The sequence below is a fragment of the Ovis canadensis genome, chromosome X (genome assembly GCF_042477335.2).
Source record: "Ovis canadensis isolate MfBH-ARS-UI-01 breed Bighorn chromosome X, ARS-UI_OviCan_v2, whole genome shotgun sequence".
Classification (NCBI taxonomy): Eukaryota; Metazoa; Chordata; class Mammalia; order Artiodactyla; family Bovidae; genus Ovis; species Ovis canadensis.
The window spans coordinates 81,598,149-81,618,394 of record NC_091727.1 but is presented as its reverse complement, the minus strand read 5'-3'; the positions used below and the strand labels follow the sequence as shown (position 1 = coordinate 81,618,394).

Genomic DNA, 20,246 nt, shown 5'->3' with positions numbered 1-20,246 from the left:
GAGTGAGGTACCCTCGAGAATGGCTGGGGTCGCCTCTGGGCAGGCTTGCACAAGCCAGAAGCCAGAGCATATTTGCAGTGCCTGAGGGCATATGAGAGGGGGCACCATGCCCACAGGGCCCTTAGCAGGCTCTGGAGCCCTGGGACTCCAGTTTGAGGACCAGGTCACCACCACGTGGCCACTCTGCAGCGCCCTCTGTCAGTCCTGGAGTGCAGGAGCTTAGCCCAGGGTCCAGGTCACCACTTCCCGGTGTGGTGGTCCTAGGGTGCCAGGGAACTCCCCGGGGGGGCAGTGGCACACCATGTCCCCACAGCAGCGCCCTTGCCCAGCCCTGGGATGGGGGCGGGGGGCTCATCCTGGGGGGTCGGGCCCTCAAGGGCTGCTGTCACCGCGCCGCCCCCTCCCCGCTGCATACCTTGCCCACAGCCGAGCAGCTGGGAGGCTATTTATAAAGGCGGGTGAGATCAGCAGCCGAGGCTATAAATGTGCGGGCTGTGACCGGGCCCCAGAGGAGCGGCCGCCCGGGGTGCCGGAACTACGGGCAACACGGCCAGAATGAGCGCCAGTGCAAGTGGCGGCTGCGGCGGCAACGACAGTGACAGCAGCAGCAGGTAAGGCCAGGTCGGGCTGCCCAGGGCCCCTGGCAGCCCGTGTGCTCACTGCCTGCCTGCCCCACCCGCAGCTCGCAGGCCTCCTGCGGGCCCGAGTCCTCTGGCTCCGAACTGGCCCCCACCGCCCCCACGCCACAGATGCTGCAGGGGCTGCTAGGCTCCGACGAAGAGGAGCAGGAAGACCCCAAGGACTACTGCAAGGGTGAGGCCCCGGGGTGGAAGAGGAGGGGGCCCGGAGCCCGCCCACGTGGGCTAGGGGTCCCAGCAGGACGGCGCCGTGCCGGGGCAGGGGCAAGGCGCCACCCTCAGCGGCTTCTGTGGGCTCCCTTCCCCAGGCGGCTACTACCCTGTGAAAATCGGGGACCTGTTCAATGGGCGGTACCACGTGGTGCGAAAGCTGGGCTGGGGCCACTTCTCCACCGTCTGGCTCTGCTGGGACATCCAGTGAGTGTCCCCCCACCCCCGCCCCGGGGCTCCATGCCAGCTGGGATCCTGCCCCTGGGCATGCCTGCAGCTATGGCGAGGGCCCCGTGGGTCTGCCTGGTGCCAGCGGCCAACACGGGTCTTGGTGTTGCAGGCGCAAGCGTTTCGTGGCTCTCAAAGTGGTGAAGAGCGCGGGGCATTACACGGAGACAGCTGTAGATGAGATCAAGCTCCTGAAATGTGTGAGGCGCCTCCCCTACCCGTTCCCAGTTCCCTGGGAGCCGCCTGGGGCCTGGCAATGTGGGTGTGAGGCCCGCCCGCCCGGCTCCGAAGGCTGGGGCGGGGCGCCCACAGGGGCAGGCTCCAGCTGGCAAGGCCGAGGGGGAGGACCCAGAGGGCGGGCCTGAGGCTTTTCTTCCAGTGAGGCCCAAGCACAGCGGGACAGGGGGTGCCGGAGGGGCTGCCCACCCTGGGGGAGCAGCCCGTAAGGGGCAGGTTGAAGCCATCTGTGGCCCCTTGGCTTTTACTGCAGGTCCGAGACAGTGACCCCAGTGACCCCAAAAGGGAAACCATTGTCCAGCTCATCGATGACTTCAGGATCTCAGGGGTTAACGGAGTCCGTATCCTTTGCAGGCTGAGCAAACAAGTGTGGCATATCAGCAGGGGCTAGCTGGCTGGTGCCTTCCAGCTCCAGGGGCCTCAGTTTGCTGATCTGTGTGACGGGCGGTTTATCCCTTCCAATGACACTAGTCTATGAAATACCCCCACCACTTCAGGGATTTGTGTCTGGGCATGGGAGGTGGAGCAGATAACCAGGTTGGCATTGGCAATCCATGGCTAGGTTACCCCCAAGTGGGAGGCACCGTCTCTGCGTGCCTTCCCTTTCGGGGGGGGGGGGGGGGAGGGCTGTCAATAGGCTCTTGGGCAGACATGGGCACAGGACTGGGGCTGTTCTGAGAAACCTGTCTACTCCTCCAGTGCCCTGTCCCTAGGAAGACCACAGAAAGTATGGTGCCAACTGGCACACCAGAGAGTGACAGGGACACTAGGGCGCCACTGGGATGGTGGTGATACAGGACCTCCCAGACCTAGCTCTATGCTGCCTGAGCCTTGGGGCTCCCCCACCCCAGCTGAGGGTGGGCAGGACCTAGGCCCCGGCTGCACGCCCAGCAGCTGCCCTTCACTCCTGGCCCCAGATGTGTGCATGGTGTTGGAGGTCCTCGGCCACCAGCTGCTCAAGTGGATCATCAAGTCCAACTACCAGGGCCTGCCCGTGCCCTGTGTGAAGAGCATCGTGAGGCAGGTGAGCTCTTCCTGAGTTCGGCAGGAAGAGCCCTGTGGCAGGCAGCCAGGGCAGGGCGGGTGGACTTCAGGACTGGCTCTTTCCAGGTGCTGCACGGCCTGGATTACCTCCACACCAAGTGCAAGATCATCCACACAGACATCAAGCCCGAGAACATCCTGCTGTGTGTGGGGGATGCCTACATCCGGCGCCTGGCTGCTGAGGCCACAGAGTGGCAACAGTCAGGGGCACCACCCCCATCCCGCTCCACAGGTACCCAGATCCTGTGTGGGGCCGGGGCAGGGCCCGTGGGTCTCAGCCCCAGCCTGAGTCTTGGTTCCTTTCTCTTCCTCCCGGCTCTGCCTGCTCCACCGCAGTCAGTACTGCCCCCCAGGAGGTCTTGGTAAGTTGGGCCGCCTCTTTTCCTAAGCCTCATTTTCCCATCTGCTCAGAGCTCACTTCTCAGCCTCTCTGGTTCCCCTTTCTCCCTAACTCTCCCTGCTGCCCAACACTCCTGCAGGGGCATGTCCAAAAGGCCAAGTGGCCTGGATGAGGGTGATACAGAGGGGCCACAAGCCCCAAACGGCCCTGGGTGGCCACTGGGGCTCACCACCACCTCCCCGGAAGGACAATATGTTTACAGCTGGCCCCAAGGGAGGCTGGCGCCCAGCCAGAGGCTTCTTGGTTCCTCCTCGGCCTCCAGCTCTGGAGAGTGGAGGGCAGGAGGGGACCCAGGAGGTGGGCGAGGTTGCAGGACCACATCCTGATGGTCATGGAGTCCTGGGACCTGCAGACCTTGTCCCCTGCGGGAGCCCTGTGGACAAACTTGGGCTGCTCCGCGGCTGGCTGCCAGGCACCCCCGGGCTGACCCTGGCTCTCTTGGTAGACAGGGAAGCTGTCAAAAAACAAGAGGAAAAAGATGCGGCGCAAGCGGAAACAGCAGAAGCGGCTGCTGGAGGAGCGGCTGCGAGACCTGCAGAAGCTGGAGGCCATGGAGGCCGCGGCCCAGGCTGAGGGTGAGGATGGGAGCAGGGAGCGGGCCCCCCGGTGGCAGCTGCCCACTCAGTACCTTGGCCTGTCTCCCCAGACTCCAGCTCCAGACTTGAGGCGGGCAGCGGCTCCACATCCTCTTCCGGTTGCCACCTGGGCGGCGTTGGGGCTGACCCCTCACCGGCTTCTTCATCCCCGGCCCCCAGGGGCAACCTCAGCCTCAGCCCGGGCTCCCAGACCTCAGGCTTCTCGGGCTCCCTCTTCTCTCCCGCCTCGTGCTCCATCCTCTCAGGCTCGTCCAACCAGCGGGAGGCTGGCGGCCTGCTCTCCCCTAGCAGTAAGTGTGACCAGGCCAGTGGGCAGTGGGCAGGGCTAGGCCGGTGCCTGACTAGCTCAGCCACTCTCCCTTCTCTTGCTTCCCCAGCACCGTTTGGTGCCTCCAACCTCCTGGTGAACCCCCTAGAGCCCCAAAATGCAGACAAGATCAAGATCAAGATCGCAGACCTGGGCAACGCCTGCTGGGTGGTATGACCAGGCACCTTGCTATGAACAAGGCCGGTCCCTGGGGCTCGACCAGACCCCCGTGACAGCCTCAGGCTGCAGTCCCAGGGCCGAGCCCAAGACAGCACCTCTCCCACCCAGTCAGCAGGACTGGGCCCATGGGTGGGGGTAGACGGCCATGGTGCAGGGGCCGGCCTGTCTCAGGTCACCTTGCCAGGCCCTCCTAGGACAATGGGGGCCCGAGGCTCAGAGCGAGCCCCACGATGCTCCTGGGGTGCATGGGCCCACAGGAGGTGGGAGACGTGTGGGGGGCGACTAAGGGCAGCCCAGCCCTGGCCCCAGCCCCTCCCCCGGGCTCCCCTTGCCTCCAGCACAAGCACTTCACTGAGGACATCCAGACACGGCAGTACCGGGCTGTGGAGGTGCTGATCGGTGCCGAGTATGGGCCCCCGGCCGACATCTGGAGCACAGCATGCATGGTATGTCTGCCCACGGCTGTCCCCAACCTGGACAGACTCACTGGGGCCAATCGCTTTACCCTCTGCCCTTTTCAGGCCTTTGAGCTGGCCACTGGCGACTACCTGTTCGAACCGCACTCGGGAGAAGACTACAGTCGTGATGAGGGTAGGAGTTGGCGAACCCTAAGGTCCGGCCTTGGGACCTCCCAGCAGCCTGGCCGACCTCCCAGCTCCCTTTCTGTCCACAGACCATATCGCCCACATCGTGGAGCTGTTAGGAGACATCCCCCCAGCCTTTGCCCTCTCAGGCCGCTATTCCCGGGAGTTCTTCAACCGGAGAGGTGGGGCCACCTGGATGGAGGGATGATGTGGGAACTTGGGGGCCAGCGAGGGGTCTCAGATGACCGGCCTCCCAGGCGGAGGCTGACCTGCAGGGTGCTGGCCTGCCTCCAGGGGAGCTGCGGCACATCCACAACCTGAAGCACTGGGGCCTGTACGAGGTGCTCATGGAGAAGTATGAGTGGCCCCTGGAGCAGGCCACACAGTTCAGCGCCTTCCTGCTGCCCATGATGGAATACATCCCCGAGAAGCGGGCCAGCGCGGCCGACTGCCTGCAGCACCCTTGGCTCAATCCCTAGGCCATGTGGGCACTTTGGGCAGCTTGGGGCGGGCCTGGCTCCCTCCCTACCCCCCGGCCCCCAGTGCCTTCAGGGAAAGCAGTACAATTCTTGCCCACCCTGCTGAGTGGGAGCTTTCTCATACCCACCTGGGTGGGGCAGGCCAGGGCAGATGGATCTGCTGAGGCTAGGCCCTGGCCTTTCAGGATGTGTTCTGCCGCCCAACCCTCACAGAGGGGCCCTCTGAATGGGAAGTGTGTTGTTTCTTTTCTTAATAAAGTGTGACCTGAAATACCCGCGTCCATAGTGACAGAAGCACACCACCAAGGGCTGGGGCGGAAGTGGGTTTATTCTGGGTCCACCCACTGAGCCACCGTGGGTGCTGGTTGGTGGCGCCAAGCGGGTCTGAAGAGTGGGCCTCCACAGTCCCGGAGACAACCTAGGCCTCCACGGCCCGGCCATTGATGACACGGATATGGCGGATGATGTCCTGGATGGCTTCCGATGTGGTGCCCTGGCCCCCAATGTCTGGGGTGTGCATCTGCAGGAGACAGGCAAACTTGGGCACACGCCAGGATCTGGCCAATCCCTGAGCCCTGGCCTGCAGGCGGCCCAGGGCTGCCCACTACACACTGTGGCCTGCAGGAACTGGAAGGGCCACCAGGCGGGCCGCGGTACCAGCTAAGACCGAGAAGGCCCAGCCAACCTGGTGTCACCCTCCCCATGGTGGTGCTAGGTCACCATTTCCGGCCCCTCAGGCGTCCTATCAGCTCAACCTGGGCGGGGGTTGGGGGGGCCTCACATTTTCATTGTCCATGGATGCCAGGACAGCCTTGCGGATGGAGGTGGCATAGGAGTGGAGCCTGAGGAAGAAGAACAGAGTTCAGTCCTCTGGGCCTCGGACACAGTCTGAGGGCTGATGGCCAGGCATTAAGAAGCCACTTACTTGAGGTGGTCGAGCATCATGCAACTCGCCAGCAGCGTAGCTGTGGGATTGGCAATGTTCTTATTGGCAATACTCTTCCCTGTGTTCCTTGTAGCCTGGAAGAGGTGACATGAAAAAGGAGGGGGCTGGTGAGTGTAAGAATGTCGAGGGTACCCTGCATTGGTGTGAACTGTCCAGAACAGGCAAATCCAGAGACTGAGCAGATGAGATTGGTGCGAGGAGCTGGGGGGAGGGGACAGAGAATGCTGGCCACAATTACCAGATTTTTTTTTTTTGGTAAGAAGTGGATTTATTCAGATTCAGAGAGAAGCACACTCTACAGAGTGGGCCATCACAGAGGGTGAGGGCCTACAAGATTTCTATGGTGATGAAAATGTTCTACAATTAGTGGGGATGTTTACATAATTTTGAATATTCTAGAAACCACTAAATCACTTACTTTCAATGACTGAACTAGAAAGTGTATGAGCTATAGTTTTTTGCCAACCTTTGTCGACAAAGGTCTGTCTAGTTAAAGCTATGGTTTTTCTAGTAGTCGTATATGTGGACTTCCCTGGTGGCTCAGATGGTAGAGAGTCTGCCTGCAATGCTGGAGACCAGGGTTCAATCCCTGGGTTGGGAAGATCCCCAGGAGAAGGAAATGGCAACCCACTCCAGTGTTCTTGCCCGGATGATCCCATGGACAGAGGAGCCTGGTGGGCTACACTCCATGGGGTCGCAAGGAGTTGGACACGACTGAGCAACTCCACTTTCACTTTCATGTATGGGTGTGAGAATTGGACCATAAAGCAAGCTGAGCGCCAAAGAATTGATGCTTTTGAACTGTGGTGTTGGAGAAGACTCTTAAGAGTCCCCTGGACTGCAAGGAGATCCAACCAGTCCATTCTAAAGGAGATCAGTCCTGAATATTTAGTAGAAGGACTGATGTTGAAGGTGAAGCTCCAATACTTTGGCCACATGATGGGAAGAAGTGACTCCCTGGGAAAGACCTTGATGCTGGGGAAGATTGAAGGTGGGAGGAGAAGCGGATGACAGAGGATGAGATGGTTGGATGGCATCACCAACTCGATGGACATGAGTTTGAGCAAGCTCTGGGAATTGGTGATGGACAGGGAGGACCAGCATGCTTGCAGTCCATGGGGTGGCAAAGAGTCGTACATGACTGAGCGACTGAACAGACTGACTGAGCTCTAGTTCACAAAGGCCCATGGCATTGGCATCACTGGTGGCACTCACCGTCTCAAACACAGCATACACATGGCCATAGTTGGCCCCAGCCACAAGGCCAGGGCCCCCAACTAGCCCGGCACAGACGTTGTTGACGATGTTACCATAGAGATTGGGCATCACCATGACATCAAACTGCTGGGGCCGGGACACCAGCTGTGGGATGGGGAGCAGCAGTCAGGAGTTGGAGCACCAGCAGGCCCATGCACCCAGGGCAGGGGCCCGTGCAGCATGGCAGCCCAACTACCTGCATGGTGGTGTTGTCCACGATCATATTCTCAAAGGTGATCTGGGGGTAGCGGGCTGCCACTTCCCTGCAGCACTGGAGGAAGAGCCCATCGCCCAGTTTCCTAGGGTGATGCAAGACACCAGCTTGGCCACGGCCACCGCCCGCCAGAGGGACAGGATTCACCACCACAGAACCACCAGTCCCATCCGCAGAGTGGGCAGAACCCTGTTCCACCTCCCTCCAATGTGTGCACTGAGAGCAGGCCTGGGCCCCAGTACAGAGGGGTGGCGTTGGGGACCTACATGATGTTGGCCTTGTGCACGGCTGTCACTTTCTTGCGCCCACTCTCCTGGGCCAGTTGGAAAGCGTACTCAGCAATGCGCAGGGACTTGGCCTTGGTGATGATCTTCAGGCTCTCCACCACGCCTGCCACACTCTGGGAAGGTGAGGAGGGACCAGAGACTCATATCCTGTCGGACCCTGCCCTCCCACATGAGGTTCCCTCCAGGCATGGCCTTCCTGACTGCTGGCCTAGCCAGGCGGCCCCCGTGCCCCACTCACCTCGTGTTCCAGGCTGCTGTACTCGCCCTCTGTGTTCTCCCGGACAATGAGGATATCAATGTCCCGATGCCGGGTCACCACACCTGGAAGGCTCTTACAGTGGATGACGTTGGCATAGAGATCCAGGCTGGTGCTGCAGGTGTACCAAATCAGATCAGCTGGCCACAGCCACTGCCATCCCCACCCAGCACCCAAGCTGCACCCTTGGCTCTCACCGAAGGATGTTGTTTCGTGATTTGTGGGATGGGGGCAGGTTGTGGTTTGTTTCAATGTTGCCTGCAGGACAGAAACAAGACCGGCAGGCTGGAGAGGGGCCCAGGCTCCAGCGTACTCCTGCATTTGAGCTGGTGGGAGGAGGGCTTCATAGAACACCCTAGTGCACTTGCAGTCGAGCGCCATGAGGGCGGATGGGTGTGTGCGTCTGGGTGTTGAGTTCACTGATGGCTTCCTGGCGTATAACAGACGCTCGATAAATACTGAATGAAGGAAGGGATGAAAACAGCTGGCAGCTAGCCAGAAGGTCTTCCGAGACCCTGGGTGAGGCTTGGCAAGGCCAGGGTCCAGCTGCAAGGGCAGCTTGGCCAGGGTTCGTGCCAGGCCTTGTGTCAAGGTGCCACAAGAGCTTCAGCTCGGGAGCAGACAATAGTTGCCTATAAAAGACCACGGCTTCACCTTGGCTGGAACCAGGGCACCCAGAGGGCCAGCTGCCCCTGAGAGAAGGCAGTCAGAGAATGTCAAGTTGAGGGGGCCCTTCTCAGGTTCCCCCAGGGCTGCCTCCGGCACCCTATCGTTGGCATGTCAGCCCCTCCAGGCGACAGCCAGGGCCTGTGTCTCTACCTTCATCTCGGCTCGCTCACTGCTCCTACAGAGCAGGTGATGGGCTCAAGTGTGCAGAATGAGTGATGGAAACAGTTTAAGGACCTGGACCCAACTGAGGAACACTCAGCGAGGGTCAAGCTCCCAGCTGTAACTTCCACAGCTGTGCCGACTAGAGCCAAGGCCACTGGCGGGGGCTTAAACCTGCATCGGTGTGACACCCAGTGTGTCAAGGAAGACTCTGAGAGCCACAGCTGACTCCAGCAGAGAGGGCGGCCCCAGGCGGGAGGGAGCCCACGCCTGGACAGGCTCCTGCAGCAGCTAGCAACACCGAGACCACCAAGGTGCAGCACCCGTGGGCGCCCAGGGACAAGGGTCAGCTCACAAGGGAGTCTCACCCTTCAGGGCTACGCGGTTCCGACGGATGGCCATGATGGCATTGCGGATGTCCTCCTCATCGGCGGTGGAGCTCACATGCACTTCTTCAAAGTCCACAGGCACACATGCATGCCTGGGGCAGAGTGGGATCAGGACAGTGACCCCAGGCCCCGAACACGGGGCGTGGGGGTCTCTCCTCTGCTGCTGCCCACTCTGTCTGGGCTCTGGCCAAGGGGAGACTGAGCCTAGCTATGCCAGCTGATGGGGGTGCCCTGACACGCCAAGACGGCATGAGTCGCTCGGGTTCCACCCTCCCCCTCACCCGGCTCAGCCTGGCAGGAGGGCAGGCACCAGGACAAGGGGCCTCCTGCCACTGGCTCGCTACCCTCATGGTGCCCCGTTCTCAGGGTCCCCCTGACTGGGCCCAGGGGGCTCTGTACCTGAACACCGACTTGACGTGCAGCATGAGCTCTGGCCCAATGCCATCTCCCGGGATCATGGTCACTGTGTGCCGCCCACCATACTTCGCCGATGGGGGCTGGAAGGGAGGGGGAGGAGGGCAGCCCTTCAGTTCCTTTCCTCCCTCGAGCCCTGACTCAGTGGGCTAGCCAATTGGGAGGTGCCAATTCAGGGTACCCCAACCATATGCCCTGCCCCACCCACAGTGCAGCACTGCTTGTGAGGGGTTTCAGTCCCCCCAAGTCAAGAGGGCAACCACAGAAGCAGGTCCCACCTCCACCTGGAACTGGGTCAACCTCAAAGCCACCAAAAGCCCCCAACCTGACAAACAGGTAGATCGGAAGGATACTCACAATTGTTTGTTGCTAGAAGTGGGGACAGGAAGGAAGAAGACACAGATCAGCCAAGGTTAGAACAAGGCAGGGCCTGGGGAACCGGGCTTTGCCCCCAGGGTTCAGGGGAGGAGAGGAGAGGAGGGAAGGAGGAGAGGTGGAGATTGCACCTCAGGGGAGACATGGAGGGAACAGAGCCAAGAGGTGTGGCACACACACGTGCCCACACACACACCCCTTTACACCCCAGGTGCCCACAAACCCATCCGCATACACCTGCACACACACTCCTCTGCACACACGTACAGATGGACACGTGCCTGTATGCACTAGGGCAGGTTACTTACTGAGAAGCTCCTCCGGGGGGCCTCGTGGGCACCTAGAACCTGGCAGAGAGAACCCAGATGCCAGTGGTTGTTGTCAAGCTGGCCAGGGTCAGCCAAGCTCCTGGCAGGGGAGGTGGGCACCCCCCACCATGCCCAGAAACACCCTGTGGCTCTGGAGCTTCCGCTGTCCAAAGACATTTACAGAAATGTTGACACTTCCCTCCCCACCTTTTGCTGTTTCTGAGTTTTCTCAGCCAATTTTTCCTGCTCTGCGAGGTCTGTTGAGTGAGCAGAAATTGGCACACTCAACACAGTACAAAAGGGAAACCATAATAGCAAACCACAAGGCTACCACGACCATCATCCACGTCATTTTTTTCCATCATGTCTCCTTTTTACAAAAGCAGCATACAGTCAGAACATGGCAACGATCCAGATCATGGAAACCAGAGGGGAAAAGATAGCACCCAGCCCTCTGCCCAGCCAGAGATTAGCCCTAGTGGCCACATGGGGAACAGCCCTCTAGGGTCGGAAGAAGAGCAGATGCTCATCCTTAATCAAGGCCTTCATAAAGGTTGGCAAAGATGCTTCATGGCCTGCGTGGATGACAGATGTCCCCAACTCCCCACTCACAACGGCCACAAGTGGTCATATCAGTGTCACGCCTGAGAGCTTCAGAGCAACAGCCACTTGAGTCAAATGGGACAGGTGCTCAGAGGGACCCATCTGGAGTCCCCACACTTTCCTGGAGGAAGAAGCCCAGGTCCCAGCTCCTGCCACAGGGGGCTACAGGCTTATACTTTCCTCTCTGGGGGGCCCCACCTGCGTGCCCCTCAATGCAAAGAGGCGGGGACCGAGCCACAGTCCCTCCTTCTCACTCAGGGATGCCCTGCCACTTGCCTGCTGGGGGAGCAGCAGAGGATGCCAGCCAATGAGAGAGTCACTGTGGCCATTTTCCAAAGAGCCCTGCCTTCCTGCTAGGAGTCTAGAAACCTCAGGCAAAGGCTGACCACCCCATCTGGGTCTCTTCGGCTGGTACCCACTTGCACAAAGCTGTGTAGGTACAGGAGTTAGGAAGGGGGTGACGAACAGGACAAGATGCTCCTTGGGTTTCTACTGATCCGCAGAGCCCCTGGATCAGGAGCCAGATGCATGCTTGGGGTTTTTCTGTTTGCCTTCTAGCAACTGTCAGTATCTAGATTCATCTGTCTATAGGCTCTCAACACAAACTTGTGCATGGTGGCTTAGACTGCCCTTCCTCCAGGAAGCCTTCCCTGATGCCCTAAGGCTGCTGAGCTGCTGGTCCCCTTGGGCTGCAAAGCCCTACTCGTTCCCTTCCTCCCAATCCCCATCTCCCCAGGTTACAGCTGCCTCACTCCTTCTCCAACCCTTAAGCCCCAGAGAGTGGACGCTGCGTCTGTCTGATCTCCTGCTATCACCCCAGGACCCAGGAGAATGCCTGGTCCAGAGCTGGGACACAAAACACATTTCTGGACTGAACGGAACACATCAGAAGATGAAGAAAGATATGGCAGGTTCTGAGGCTAGGGAGACCTCAGTCCAAAGCCTCCGTCCACTACTCCTGGTGACAAACAGCTTAACCTTGCTAAGCTTCTTCCCCTTTACCTGAAATCCATGGAACAGAAGTGCCTACTTTATCGGACCACTGGAAGCATTAAGCAAAAAGAGGTACGCAAGCTGTTCAGTCCTGAGCTGAGGGATGAGGGCTCCCCTTCACCTCAGCAGCCCCTCAGGCCAGTGTGCAAGGCTGGTGACCAATGAGGAGATGCTGGGCTGGCCCCTATGGCTGCCAACTAATTCCTCCTGGGTTCCAGCTCTCTGAGGCCCACAGGCACAGGGCAGGTAACCTGGCCACAATGGTGAGCCACCACTCACACCGGGCCTGGGTCTATTTCAGTGCAAGGACCCCCCACCAGACCATGGGTCCCCTGACTACCACCAGGGCTGAACCTCTCCTTCATCTGGTCCCAATGCTACATATTCCATCCAGCTTTGGCCAAAGACCTGTAGAGCTCTCGGAATAGCAACTTCCCTGACCTTGCTCTGGACAGAGTCAGGCCCCTTCCTTCAGAGAGTTACAAAGATTCTGTGAACCTACCCATTCTAAGGACCCCAAGACAAGGCAAGATGTGATACATGCATTGGTCTCCAGCTTGTTCATCAAACAGGAAGTTGGACTGTTACCCTTGTCCTTTGATAGTACCACAGAAAGCAGTCCAGAATGGTATGTGGTTCAACCAAAGGGCTCCCGTGCTGCACCTTAGTGAAGTTTCTCTCTTCAGCATGTTTCTGTTGGATCAAGTATCAATGGTGTCTGCATGTTTTCCCACAAGGTCCCACTAACTGGGACCAAAGATCCGGGCTTCATCTCTAAAGGTTCCCATATCCAAGACAACAAATCTCGGGGCAAGGCACTGCCCACCTAGCAGCCTTTCAGTCTCCTCATTCCCGCCCCAATATGGACACAAGCACACACACAGGCGAAGTCAGCAAGGAGACAAATGTCTCCACCAGGATCCTGCAAGAGCCTAGAGGCCAGGGACCTTTGGAAAGCCTCTTGCCAGCAAGTGGGAGAAGTCAGCATTTTACACAGAATTTAATAAGGCAGAAGCTGCGACAGGCCAGCCTTCCCAAGGGCTCAGAGCGGGGAAGCATGCCAGGAGATGTGACCGCAAGGAGTGTCAGCAAAGTCACTGAGTTCTGGAAGGTCAGAGGTGGGTGGATCCTTTGACAGTGAGGGGAAACTGGAGCCCAGAGAGAGAGGTCAGACCTTTCATCCCTTCGGGACAGTCCAGACTTGATGACGATTCAGACTTCCCACCCACCTAGGGACTACACTATCCTCATGGAAATGTGTCACGAGAGGAATCAGACCCGAATAAGCAAGATCCTAAACGGAGAACGACGGAAGCAAAGCCCTCGCGGCCTCCCGACCCGCCGCCAGCTTCAGGAATCCTAGCTCCTTCCCATTCCCAGCGCCTGCAGGCTGGGGAAAGCCCCTGGGGCACCGAAAAGTCCGACAGGCCACCTCCACTGGGAGAGGTGGCAAAGCGGTTCATAGGAGGGAAACCCGAGGAGGACGGGCGGCCGGGAATGGATTCCCAAGAGCACAAGAGCAAGGCGGGCCGGACACGCAACCGCCTCACGAGGGTTCCCACAAGGACACTGGGAAGTGACACTGCCACCCGCTCGCCGGGAGCTCCCCCGCCACCACATGCAGACTCCTGGAGCGCCAGACCAGGGTCAACTTCAGCTAACCCCTTCACTGACAGCGGAGGTGGCCAATCAACCCCAGGCCGCGACACTCTCCCCTCCCTGCGAGGTCCGCAGCCAATCGGGCTCCAGAACGGTCCGAGCGTGGCGGCAGCCCGCCTAATCTCGCCGAGGTGCTAACACCTCTTAGTGAGCGCGGCGGCTGTCCCCTTGGGCCGCTCCTCCCTCTCACCTCCCAAGGACGCCAGAGGAGGGCCGGCCTGAGCGCTGCCTTCACAGCGCCGCCCGCGGCCGTCGCCACCTTCAGCGCCATGACAGAACGTGAAGGCAGCCGCAGGTTCCGACACGCAGCTGTCGTTCTCGCGAGAGCTCGGCGGAGCGCGACGTCTCGGGAGGGGGCGTGGTCCCGGCAGTACGCACGCACACGGCCGCGCCCGTTTCCCACGCCTTTTTCCGGCGCCAGAGGCGCCGCCGCCGCCATCTTTGGGGGGCGGCCGGCTGGGCGCCTGGTCTGGGGAGGAGACACGTCAGTATCGCCGGCGACATCACAGGCCCGCCCAGCCCGCCGGCGCCCGATTGGCTGCGGTGGCTGCTGACGCGTCGCGCTTCCTCGTCTACTCCTCGTGTTCAAGCTAACTGTTCTCTTTTTTCCTTGGCAGAGAACAGGCGATGGCGGCGCTGGCATCTCTCGGCGCCCTGGCGCTACTGCTGCTGTCCGGTCTCTCCTGCTGCTCAGGTAGCGGCCTGGCCGGAGTTCTTTTCTGGCGAGTCTCTCACCCACGACTGGTGGTGCGTCGGGGGAGGACGGATGCGGGCAGAGCGGGGGTCTGGGCCTTCTCCCTTCGAGAGGCAGGTGGTCTCTGGTCGCGGCGGCCGAGGCCACCACGCTCTCGTGCACCACACACGTTCACCTAGCAGCTGAGCTGCTGGAAGAAACAGCCTGATCTGTGCCCCGTCTGCTCCAGTGAGGAAGACTCCCAGAGCCTTTCTGTGCGCCTGGCCCCAGCTCCAGCAGGGAAAGTGACACTCGTCCCTGCCGCCACTCCTAGAGCCCCGGATCTGGGGGTAGGGGGGTGGGGTTGGACAGGAGCAAAGCTCTGCATTTTAGGGCGATCGGAGCGAGAAACTGAGCCGGTGGAGAGGAACCACCTGACCCGATGTGGGGTCAGGCCTCCCTAGGAATGGGGCTCCGAGTGAAGCAGAGACGGTCCAGGCAGAGGGGCCCAGAGTGCGGACGAGTTAGAAGGGACCTGAAGAGGGAAAGATGAGTGTCTAGATCAGACGCTTGGTTTGTGTCCCCTAAGGCCTTGTTGGATCCGTATAGAGTTTTTCAGCAGAGTCAGATGGCTTCACATTCTTGAGAGGTTGTTAACAGTGGCTGGGCTGAGTTCTGACTGACACTGGGGTCCAGAAGTGTGTTTAGCAGGAGGTCCTTCCAGGAGCCCACAATGGGCCTGGGGATCTGGACTGGGTTAGGATCACTTTGAGCACTTTCACTTTATCTGCCCTACTTCAAGCCAGCGCCCCTGAAGCTGGGAGTGTTGCACCAGCCTCATTGGCCACCCCACCTGCACCCTGGTCACTGGCTCCTCAGGAACTACCCATCCTGTAGGCAGTGATGCCTGGAAAGGACAAACCTGACTGTGAAACTGTGCTTTCCCTTGTTTGGAGGAAGGTCAAACTTGGCAAAGTGTGGAAGCATCTGGGGAACGTGGCTCCTGAGAGCCACTTCCCACCGACGTTCCCAGGCATCTTCCTCCCACTGGTTCAGTCCTAAGCCTCAGCCCAAGTCATGGCCCTGCCCTGCATGCGTTAGAGCAGTTGGCGCCTGGTGGTTTAGGTGGCACCTTTCCTTCCCTGTGGCCTCTAGCAGTGTAGTGATGGTGAGGGTGTGTCCTTTCAGCGCAGCAGGAGGAGAAGTTGTGCTTCTGGACCCAGATAGCCCATTTCCTTTCCTCCAGAACCGCTGGGGCCAGTCTTGGCTTTCTGTCAACTGGGGCAGAGACCCTTCATGTGGGAAGCCTGCATAAGTTTTTGTGCTTTTATGTCTGCAGAGCACACCTTCAGTCAACTAGCTAGGGCCTTGCGGCTCTGAATTGAGGTCAGCCTGGCCCTGAGCTTTTGGGGTGTTCCAGGGCAGGCTGTGTCTCTAAACCATTGCATGGCTTTTCTGTCTATAGGTCCAGGCACAGAGTCGAGTTGTGCAGTGAATTCACACAGTGTACTCCCCACCCCTCAACATGCTCACCTGTTCTTTTGTCCTGACATCGAGGTTCCACACGCACAAAGTCTTCCCATCCCCCTTTCTCTGCCTTCCTTAAAGGCCACCCCACCCCTCTTGGCCCCTGCACTTCTGATTCGTCATTTGGATCCGTCTTCCAGACTCCACCTGGCAGGGTCCAAAGGGCCCGTTGTGTCTTTCGTGAATGAGCTCTGGGAAGTGGGGTAGGATGGTCCCTTCTGCCCTGCAACTCAGTGAGCAAAAGCCAGGCCTTATCCCTCCCTCTCTGCCTCCTCCCTGCAGCAGAGGCCTGTGTGGAGCCCCAGATCACTCCTTCCTACTATACCACCTCGGATGCTGTCATTTCTACCGAGACTGTCTTCATCGTGGAGATCTCCTTGACTTGCAAGAACAGGGTCCAGGTGAGGCAGCAGGGCTTTAGCCAAGAGGGCGAAGGCTCAGAGGTGGGCAGGGAGCCTGAGCCTTTGGGCCCTCGGTAGCACCAGATGAGTTCAAACCCAGGGCTCCACGAGGACAGTGAGCATCAGGGTTTCGCCGCCCGGCTGAAGGCGAGAACAGGGCATAGGTGATTAAAGAACATCCAGCTCACCGGACAGGTCTACTTCTCCCCCACAGAGCAGTGTAGGTAGACACTTTGCTGTGTCTGGAAAGCGTGCTCGTGGGAAGGGAGAAAGCCAGGCTCAGCCCCAGGGCTCCTGTATCCCCTTTCTGGTTGCTCTTGGCTGAAACGTGCACCTACATGGGTGTTTGGTGACTTAAAAACTGAGCAGTCTTGGCCTGGGTCCCTGCAACCTGAAGGCCCAAAGAAAGATGGAAGTTGGGCCTTCTTAGGTACCACCTTCCTTAGGCAGCTCCTTGGGCGCCCCTGATCCCAGTACTTGCTTCCAGACTCGAGAAAAAAGAACACTTCAGTCATCCTACCCCTGTTCAGCTAACAGGCTTGCTGGGGATTAGGGAGGCCAGGCCAGAAGGGAGGTGTGGTCCCCAAGGAGCAAGACCAACATGGAGAGACTGGTCCCCATGGTTCTCACTTGGTGCCCCTACCAGACCCAGTGCAGTCCCTGACTCTGCCTGGCACCCTGCTTACCCCAGGCGTGGGCATAGCAGAACCTCACAGACGGCCCGAGAGGGGAGAAGGTGACTCTCTTTTTATTCCCTCCCCCAGAACATGGCTCTCTATGCTGACGTCAGTGGAAAACAATTTCCTGTCACCCGGGGCCAGGACGTGGGACGTTATCAGGTAAGGGAGGCTGTGGTCATCACTTTCAGGGGAGGTCAGGTAAGGGAGGCTGTGGTCGTCACTTTCAGGGGAGGTCACCTGCTTGCAGGCATAGCCTGAAGCCCTGGGCGGCTTGGCCAGCCGAGCTGAGGTTCTTGGACTCTGCGCTGGTAGCAGCAGCACGTCCATTGTATCCACCCCTTGCCAAATGCACCCCACCCAGGTGTCCTGGAGCCTAGATCACAAGAGCGCCCACGCAGGCACCTATGAGGTCCGGTTCTTTGATGAGGAGTCCTATAGCCTCCTGAGGAAGGTGAGTGTCCCCAAAGCCCCCTAGGCCTGTTGGAGGGAGGGTGCAGCCCACAGCCACAGTTGTCTCTCTCCTGCGGTCCCCATCCCCCTCCCTAACTCAAAGCAGGATGGGTGGGTAGTCACCTTACTGCCTGACAGCCCACCCCAGCTAGCCCCATGCCCTCTTTCCTTTGCCCACCTCTCTTCTCCCACAACTCTGGGCAGGGTTCTGCCCCAACCTGCCCACCCAGCAGAGCCCCCTGACCCCAGCACCTCCCTCGCAGGCTCAGAGAAACAACGAGGACGTTTCTGTCATCCCACCTCTATTCACGGTCAGCGTGGACCATCGGGTAAGCTGGAGGAGGGGACTGGCTCAGCCCAGGGGAAGGGGTGGTGCACACGGCCAGCCTCGCCTTTGAGGGGGCACTGGGGGCTGTGCCAAGGTGGCTGGCGTGTCTTTGTGCCCCCTGGAGTGGCTGGCCCTCTCCCGTCTGTCCCTGTGGGAATGACCATGGTCTCCTTTCTTGCAGGGTACCTGGAACGGGCCCTGGGTCTCCACCGAAGTCCTGGCTGCAGCCATCGGACTAGTGATCTACTACCTGGCCTTCAGTGCCAAGAGCCACATCCAAGCCTGAGGGTGGTGCCTGCCCCCCACCCTTGCTTCTTTGAATAAAGAGCTATTGGCTATCCCAAGCACTGGAGCTGGGTCACGCACGTGGGCATAGCTGGGTGCCCAGCATCCGTCCATCCGGGTGGATGGCACAGGTCTGGAGGTCCTCTCCTCGTGTGTTCTGCTTCATTCCTTGGCCATCACTACTACTCCGTTCTTAGCCCCCAGATGGCTTTTGGGACCGAATGCTCAGTGCCCAGCATCTCTCAGGGTTGCCTTTGTGGTTTCCCTCCCACCCGTCTTCTGCAAGTGTGGCCTTGTCTGCCTGCCCTCACCCAGCCTGCCTGGGCCCCACCTAGCAAAGGGCCTTCTGACCACCTGCTACTGTGAGGGCAGGGTCCCAGGGACAGTGGTGTGAGAAGCTTGCCTGAACTCAGGAGTTAGTAGCATTTGCAGGCTCAGCCCTTCTGGCCTTTGGAAGGGTTCCTGGGCTTTGGAACTCGGGGCATGAGCTACACCCCAGTACTTCATGTGTTTTTCCTGGGGGGTGTTGCAGGTACCCCTATGGAGCTGATGCTGTTGAATCAAGTTCCAGTAGCTCTCTGGGGGATAGTCCTTGCAGGCTCTCTGCTCCAGCCAGTTACCCTCAGGATGCTCCTGTCTCATGGCATAAGGTGGGGCCCAGAGAAAGGCAGAGACAGACCCCTGAGCTTCCAAGGAGTCCATTGTCAGCCCTTTCCAGCCTGGCCTTGCACCTTGCTTCCTAGCAGCCGCCCTCACCCTCACCCCCAGCACCTGGCAGGCATTCCTGTGCAGGCTCCATGCTCTGAGTCAACCCACAGCCCTCCCTTTAGCCCGGTTTCCCTCCTGCTGCTGGTGGGTGAGGGGGGAGTGCCTAGAGTCCTTCCCCGCTGCACACGGGGATCAGTGAGAGATTGTTTTGGAATCAGCCAGCAAAGCACCTGGCTCCCATCACCTGTTACCAGAGAGAATGAATAACAAGCCTCCAGGGAGGCTGCACCAAAAGGGAAAGTGAAAGTGAAGTCACTCAGTGTCCAACTCTTTGCGACCCCATGGACTATAGCCTACCAGGCTTCTGTCCATGGAGTTTTCCAGGCAAGAATACTGGAGTGGGTTACCATTTCCTTCTCCAGGAGATCTTCCCGACCCAGGGATTGAACCCAGGTCTCCCTCATTGTAGGCTTTATCGTCTGAGCCACCAAGGTAGACTCAAAACCTACCTGAGTGGGTAGGGGGTCTCCTCTGGGGTTCCAGCTGCTCCTTGCCCCCACCCTCAGCTGGGCAGGGTGTGACTGGGGAGGTTCCAGGACACAGTTGAGTGCCCCTAAGACCGGAAGGGGCGAGGGCATCCTGGCTGAGGGGCTTTCTGTATTCCACACAGGTGCCTGCTAGCTGAGCACTGCTCCTAAAAAGGCATAGTAGCAGTTGGCCACCCTGGGACTTTAAGATGCAGGCTTCATCACCCCTTTGCCCTGAGAGAGTGAGACCCCAATGTGAAGTCGCTGGTCCAGGGCATTGTGATGTCATGTCTGCCACAGCCAATGAGAGCTAAGCTCTCACATGGGGACCCAAGGTTACAGGCCTGTCCTGGACCCCATCCTGGGAGCCCTGGGCATCTAGCACCCCACCTCAGAGCAAGAATGACATGCTTCTAGAGCCATCAAAGTGAGTGCCCTTAGTCACCTGCTCTAGCCAGTTTTCTGTGACAGGTTGGGCCCTGGGCACCCCATTCTTGTGGGGACCTCTCATGTCCCAAGAGTTGCCATGCCTAGCCCCCAGCTCCAGAGGCCTAGGGTGTCAGCTGTTTGCCCTTTTCATGAAGAAGCCACTGGTGTTCCATGTGCTATGCTGGGTTTTCCCTCCCAGCTGTTCATTCAGCAGGGCACTCTGCTTCAATGGGCTCAGATTTCTTGCTCACACCAATCTTGGCAAATTAGAGGAGTCTATTGCTCTTCCAAGAAAATGTTTAAATGTATTCCCCACGCACTTAAGGTGCTGGCAATGTCCTGTCCTGTGTCTGTTCAGGACACCAAGCTCAAGGGCTCATCACACACATGGTCCTTGGAATTGCTAGACTTAGCAGGGTTCCTGGCACTGAGCAGGACTGCTGTGCTGGATGGACCCTCTGGGAATTCCCACCAGCCCAGGTCAGAAGACATATCTCATGAGTGCTAGCCGTTGCCTTCCAGAATACCGCAGCCCACTGCCCTGTAAGGCTCTCCATGAACCACTTCTCTAGGACCCGACCACAGCTAGGGCGTTGGCCTCAGGTGCATGCCAGCGCCAGGCCATTGCCATCCTGAGCCCAGTCTCTGCCTTGCTTCCTGCACCTGGGTACCATCCCTGTGACTGAGCCAGACCTTGGAAATGATCCTGGCGCTCTGTCCCTCCTCCTCCCAGCATTCTGGAGGCTGACTGCAGGACACTTCCCTGTTTCTCAGCTTCCCCGTGACCCACCAAGCCCCAAACCAGC

At 59.2% G+C, this 20,246-nt stretch overlaps 3 protein-coding genes across 5 annotated transcripts; 2 read left to right on the top strand and 1 right to left on the bottom strand.

Moving 5' to 3' along the window:
• Positions 1-475: 475 nt before the first annotated feature.
• SRPK3 (SRSF protein kinase 3) lies at positions 476-5,174 on the top strand. 2 transcript variants are annotated; one of them, XM_070290461.1, is made up of 15 exons: positions 476-611; positions 683-813; positions 947-1,055; positions 1,189-1,276; positions 1,567-1,654; positions 2,231-2,337; positions 2,424-2,589; positions 2,694-2,719; positions 3,203-3,332; positions 3,404-3,643; positions 3,731-3,831; positions 4,179-4,286; positions 4,362-4,431; positions 4,514-4,606; positions 4,719-5,174. In XM_070290461.1, the coding sequence occupies exons 1-15, from the start codon at positions 556-558 to the stop codon at positions 4,901-4,903; spliced, it is 1,698 nt and encodes a 565-aa protein (XP_070146562.1). In that variant the 5' UTR covers positions 476-555; the 3' UTR covers positions 4,904-5,174. The 2 variants fall into 2 exon arrangements, with proteins under 2 accessions (XP_070146562.1, XP_070146563.1); XM_070290462.1 differs by having other exon boundaries at positions 4,682-5,174.
• A 39-nt stretch (positions 5,175-5,213) lies between these two features.
• IDH3G (isocitrate dehydrogenase (NAD(+)) 3 non-catalytic subunit gamma) lies at positions 5,214-13,955 on the bottom strand. 2 transcript variants are annotated; one of them, XM_070290464.1, is made up of 12 exons: positions 13,623-13,955; positions 10,178-10,216; positions 9,480-9,577; positions 9,060-9,172; positions 8,061-8,121; positions 7,846-7,978; positions 7,587-7,720; positions 7,303-7,405; positions 7,065-7,211; positions 5,829-5,923; positions 5,685-5,745; positions 5,214-5,423 (listed from the first exon to the last, which is right to left on the bottom strand). In XM_070290464.1, the coding sequence occupies exons 1-12, from the start codon at positions 13,869-13,871 to the stop codon at positions 5,322-5,324; spliced, it is 1,335 nt and encodes a 444-aa protein (XP_070146565.1). In that variant the 5' UTR covers positions 13,872-13,955; the 3' UTR covers positions 5,214-5,321. The 2 variants fall into 2 exon arrangements, with proteins under 2 accessions (XP_070146565.1, XP_070146564.1); XM_070290463.1 differs by lacking the exon at positions 10,178-10,216 and having other exon boundaries at positions 13,623-13,904.
• On the top strand, positions 12,888-17,835 carry SSR4 (signal sequence receptor subunit 4). The gene is made up of 6 exons (XM_070290465.1): positions 12,888-14,126; positions 15,915-16,033; positions 16,798-16,872; positions 17,075-17,164; positions 17,427-17,492; positions 17,673-17,835. Exons 1-6 carry the CDS (start codon positions 14,060-14,062, stop codon positions 17,775-17,777), a joined length of 522 nt encoding a protein of 173 aa, XP_070146566.1. The 5' UTR covers positions 12,888-14,059; the 3' UTR covers positions 17,778-17,835.
• The last annotated feature ends 2,411 nt before the right edge of the window (positions 17,836-20,246 follow it).

Coding starts and splice junctions, on each gene's coding strand:
- SRPK3 (XM_070290461.1), top strand. CDS start 556: ATGAGCGCCAGTGCAAGTGGCGGCTGCGGCGGCAACGACAGTGACAGC. Junction 612..682: donor GACAGTGACAGCAGCAGCAG/GTAAGGCCAGGT, acceptor CCCCACCCGCAG/CTCGCAGGCCTCCTGCGGGC. Junction 3,644..3,730: donor CGGCCTGCTCTCCCCTAGCA/GTAAGTGTGACC, acceptor TTGCTTCCCCAG/CACCGTTTGGTGCCTCCAAC.
- SSR4 (XM_070290465.1), top strand. CDS start 14,060: ATGGCGGCGCTGGCATCTCTCGGCGCCCTGGCGCTACTGCTGCTGTCC. Junction 14,127..15,914: donor CGGTCTCTCCTGCTGCTCAG/GTAGCGGCCTGG, acceptor TCCTCCCTGCAG/CAGAGGCCTGTGTGGAGCCC. Junction 16,034..16,797: donor CTTGCAAGAACAGGGTCCAG/GTGAGGCAGCAG, acceptor TCCCTCCCCCAG/AACATGGCTCTCTATGCTGA.
- IDH3G (XM_070290464.1), bottom strand. CDS start 13,871: ATGGCGGCGGCGGCGCCTCTGGCGCCGGAAAAAGGCGTGGGAAACGGG. Junction 10,217..13,622: donor TCCTCTGGCGTCCTTGGGAG/GTGAGAGGGAGG, acceptor TCTCTCTGCCAG/GTTCTAGGTGCCCACGAGGC. Junction 5,924..7,064: donor TGTATGCTGTGTTTGAGACG/GTGAGTGCCACC, acceptor CACCTCTTCCAG/GCTACAAGGAACACAGGGAA.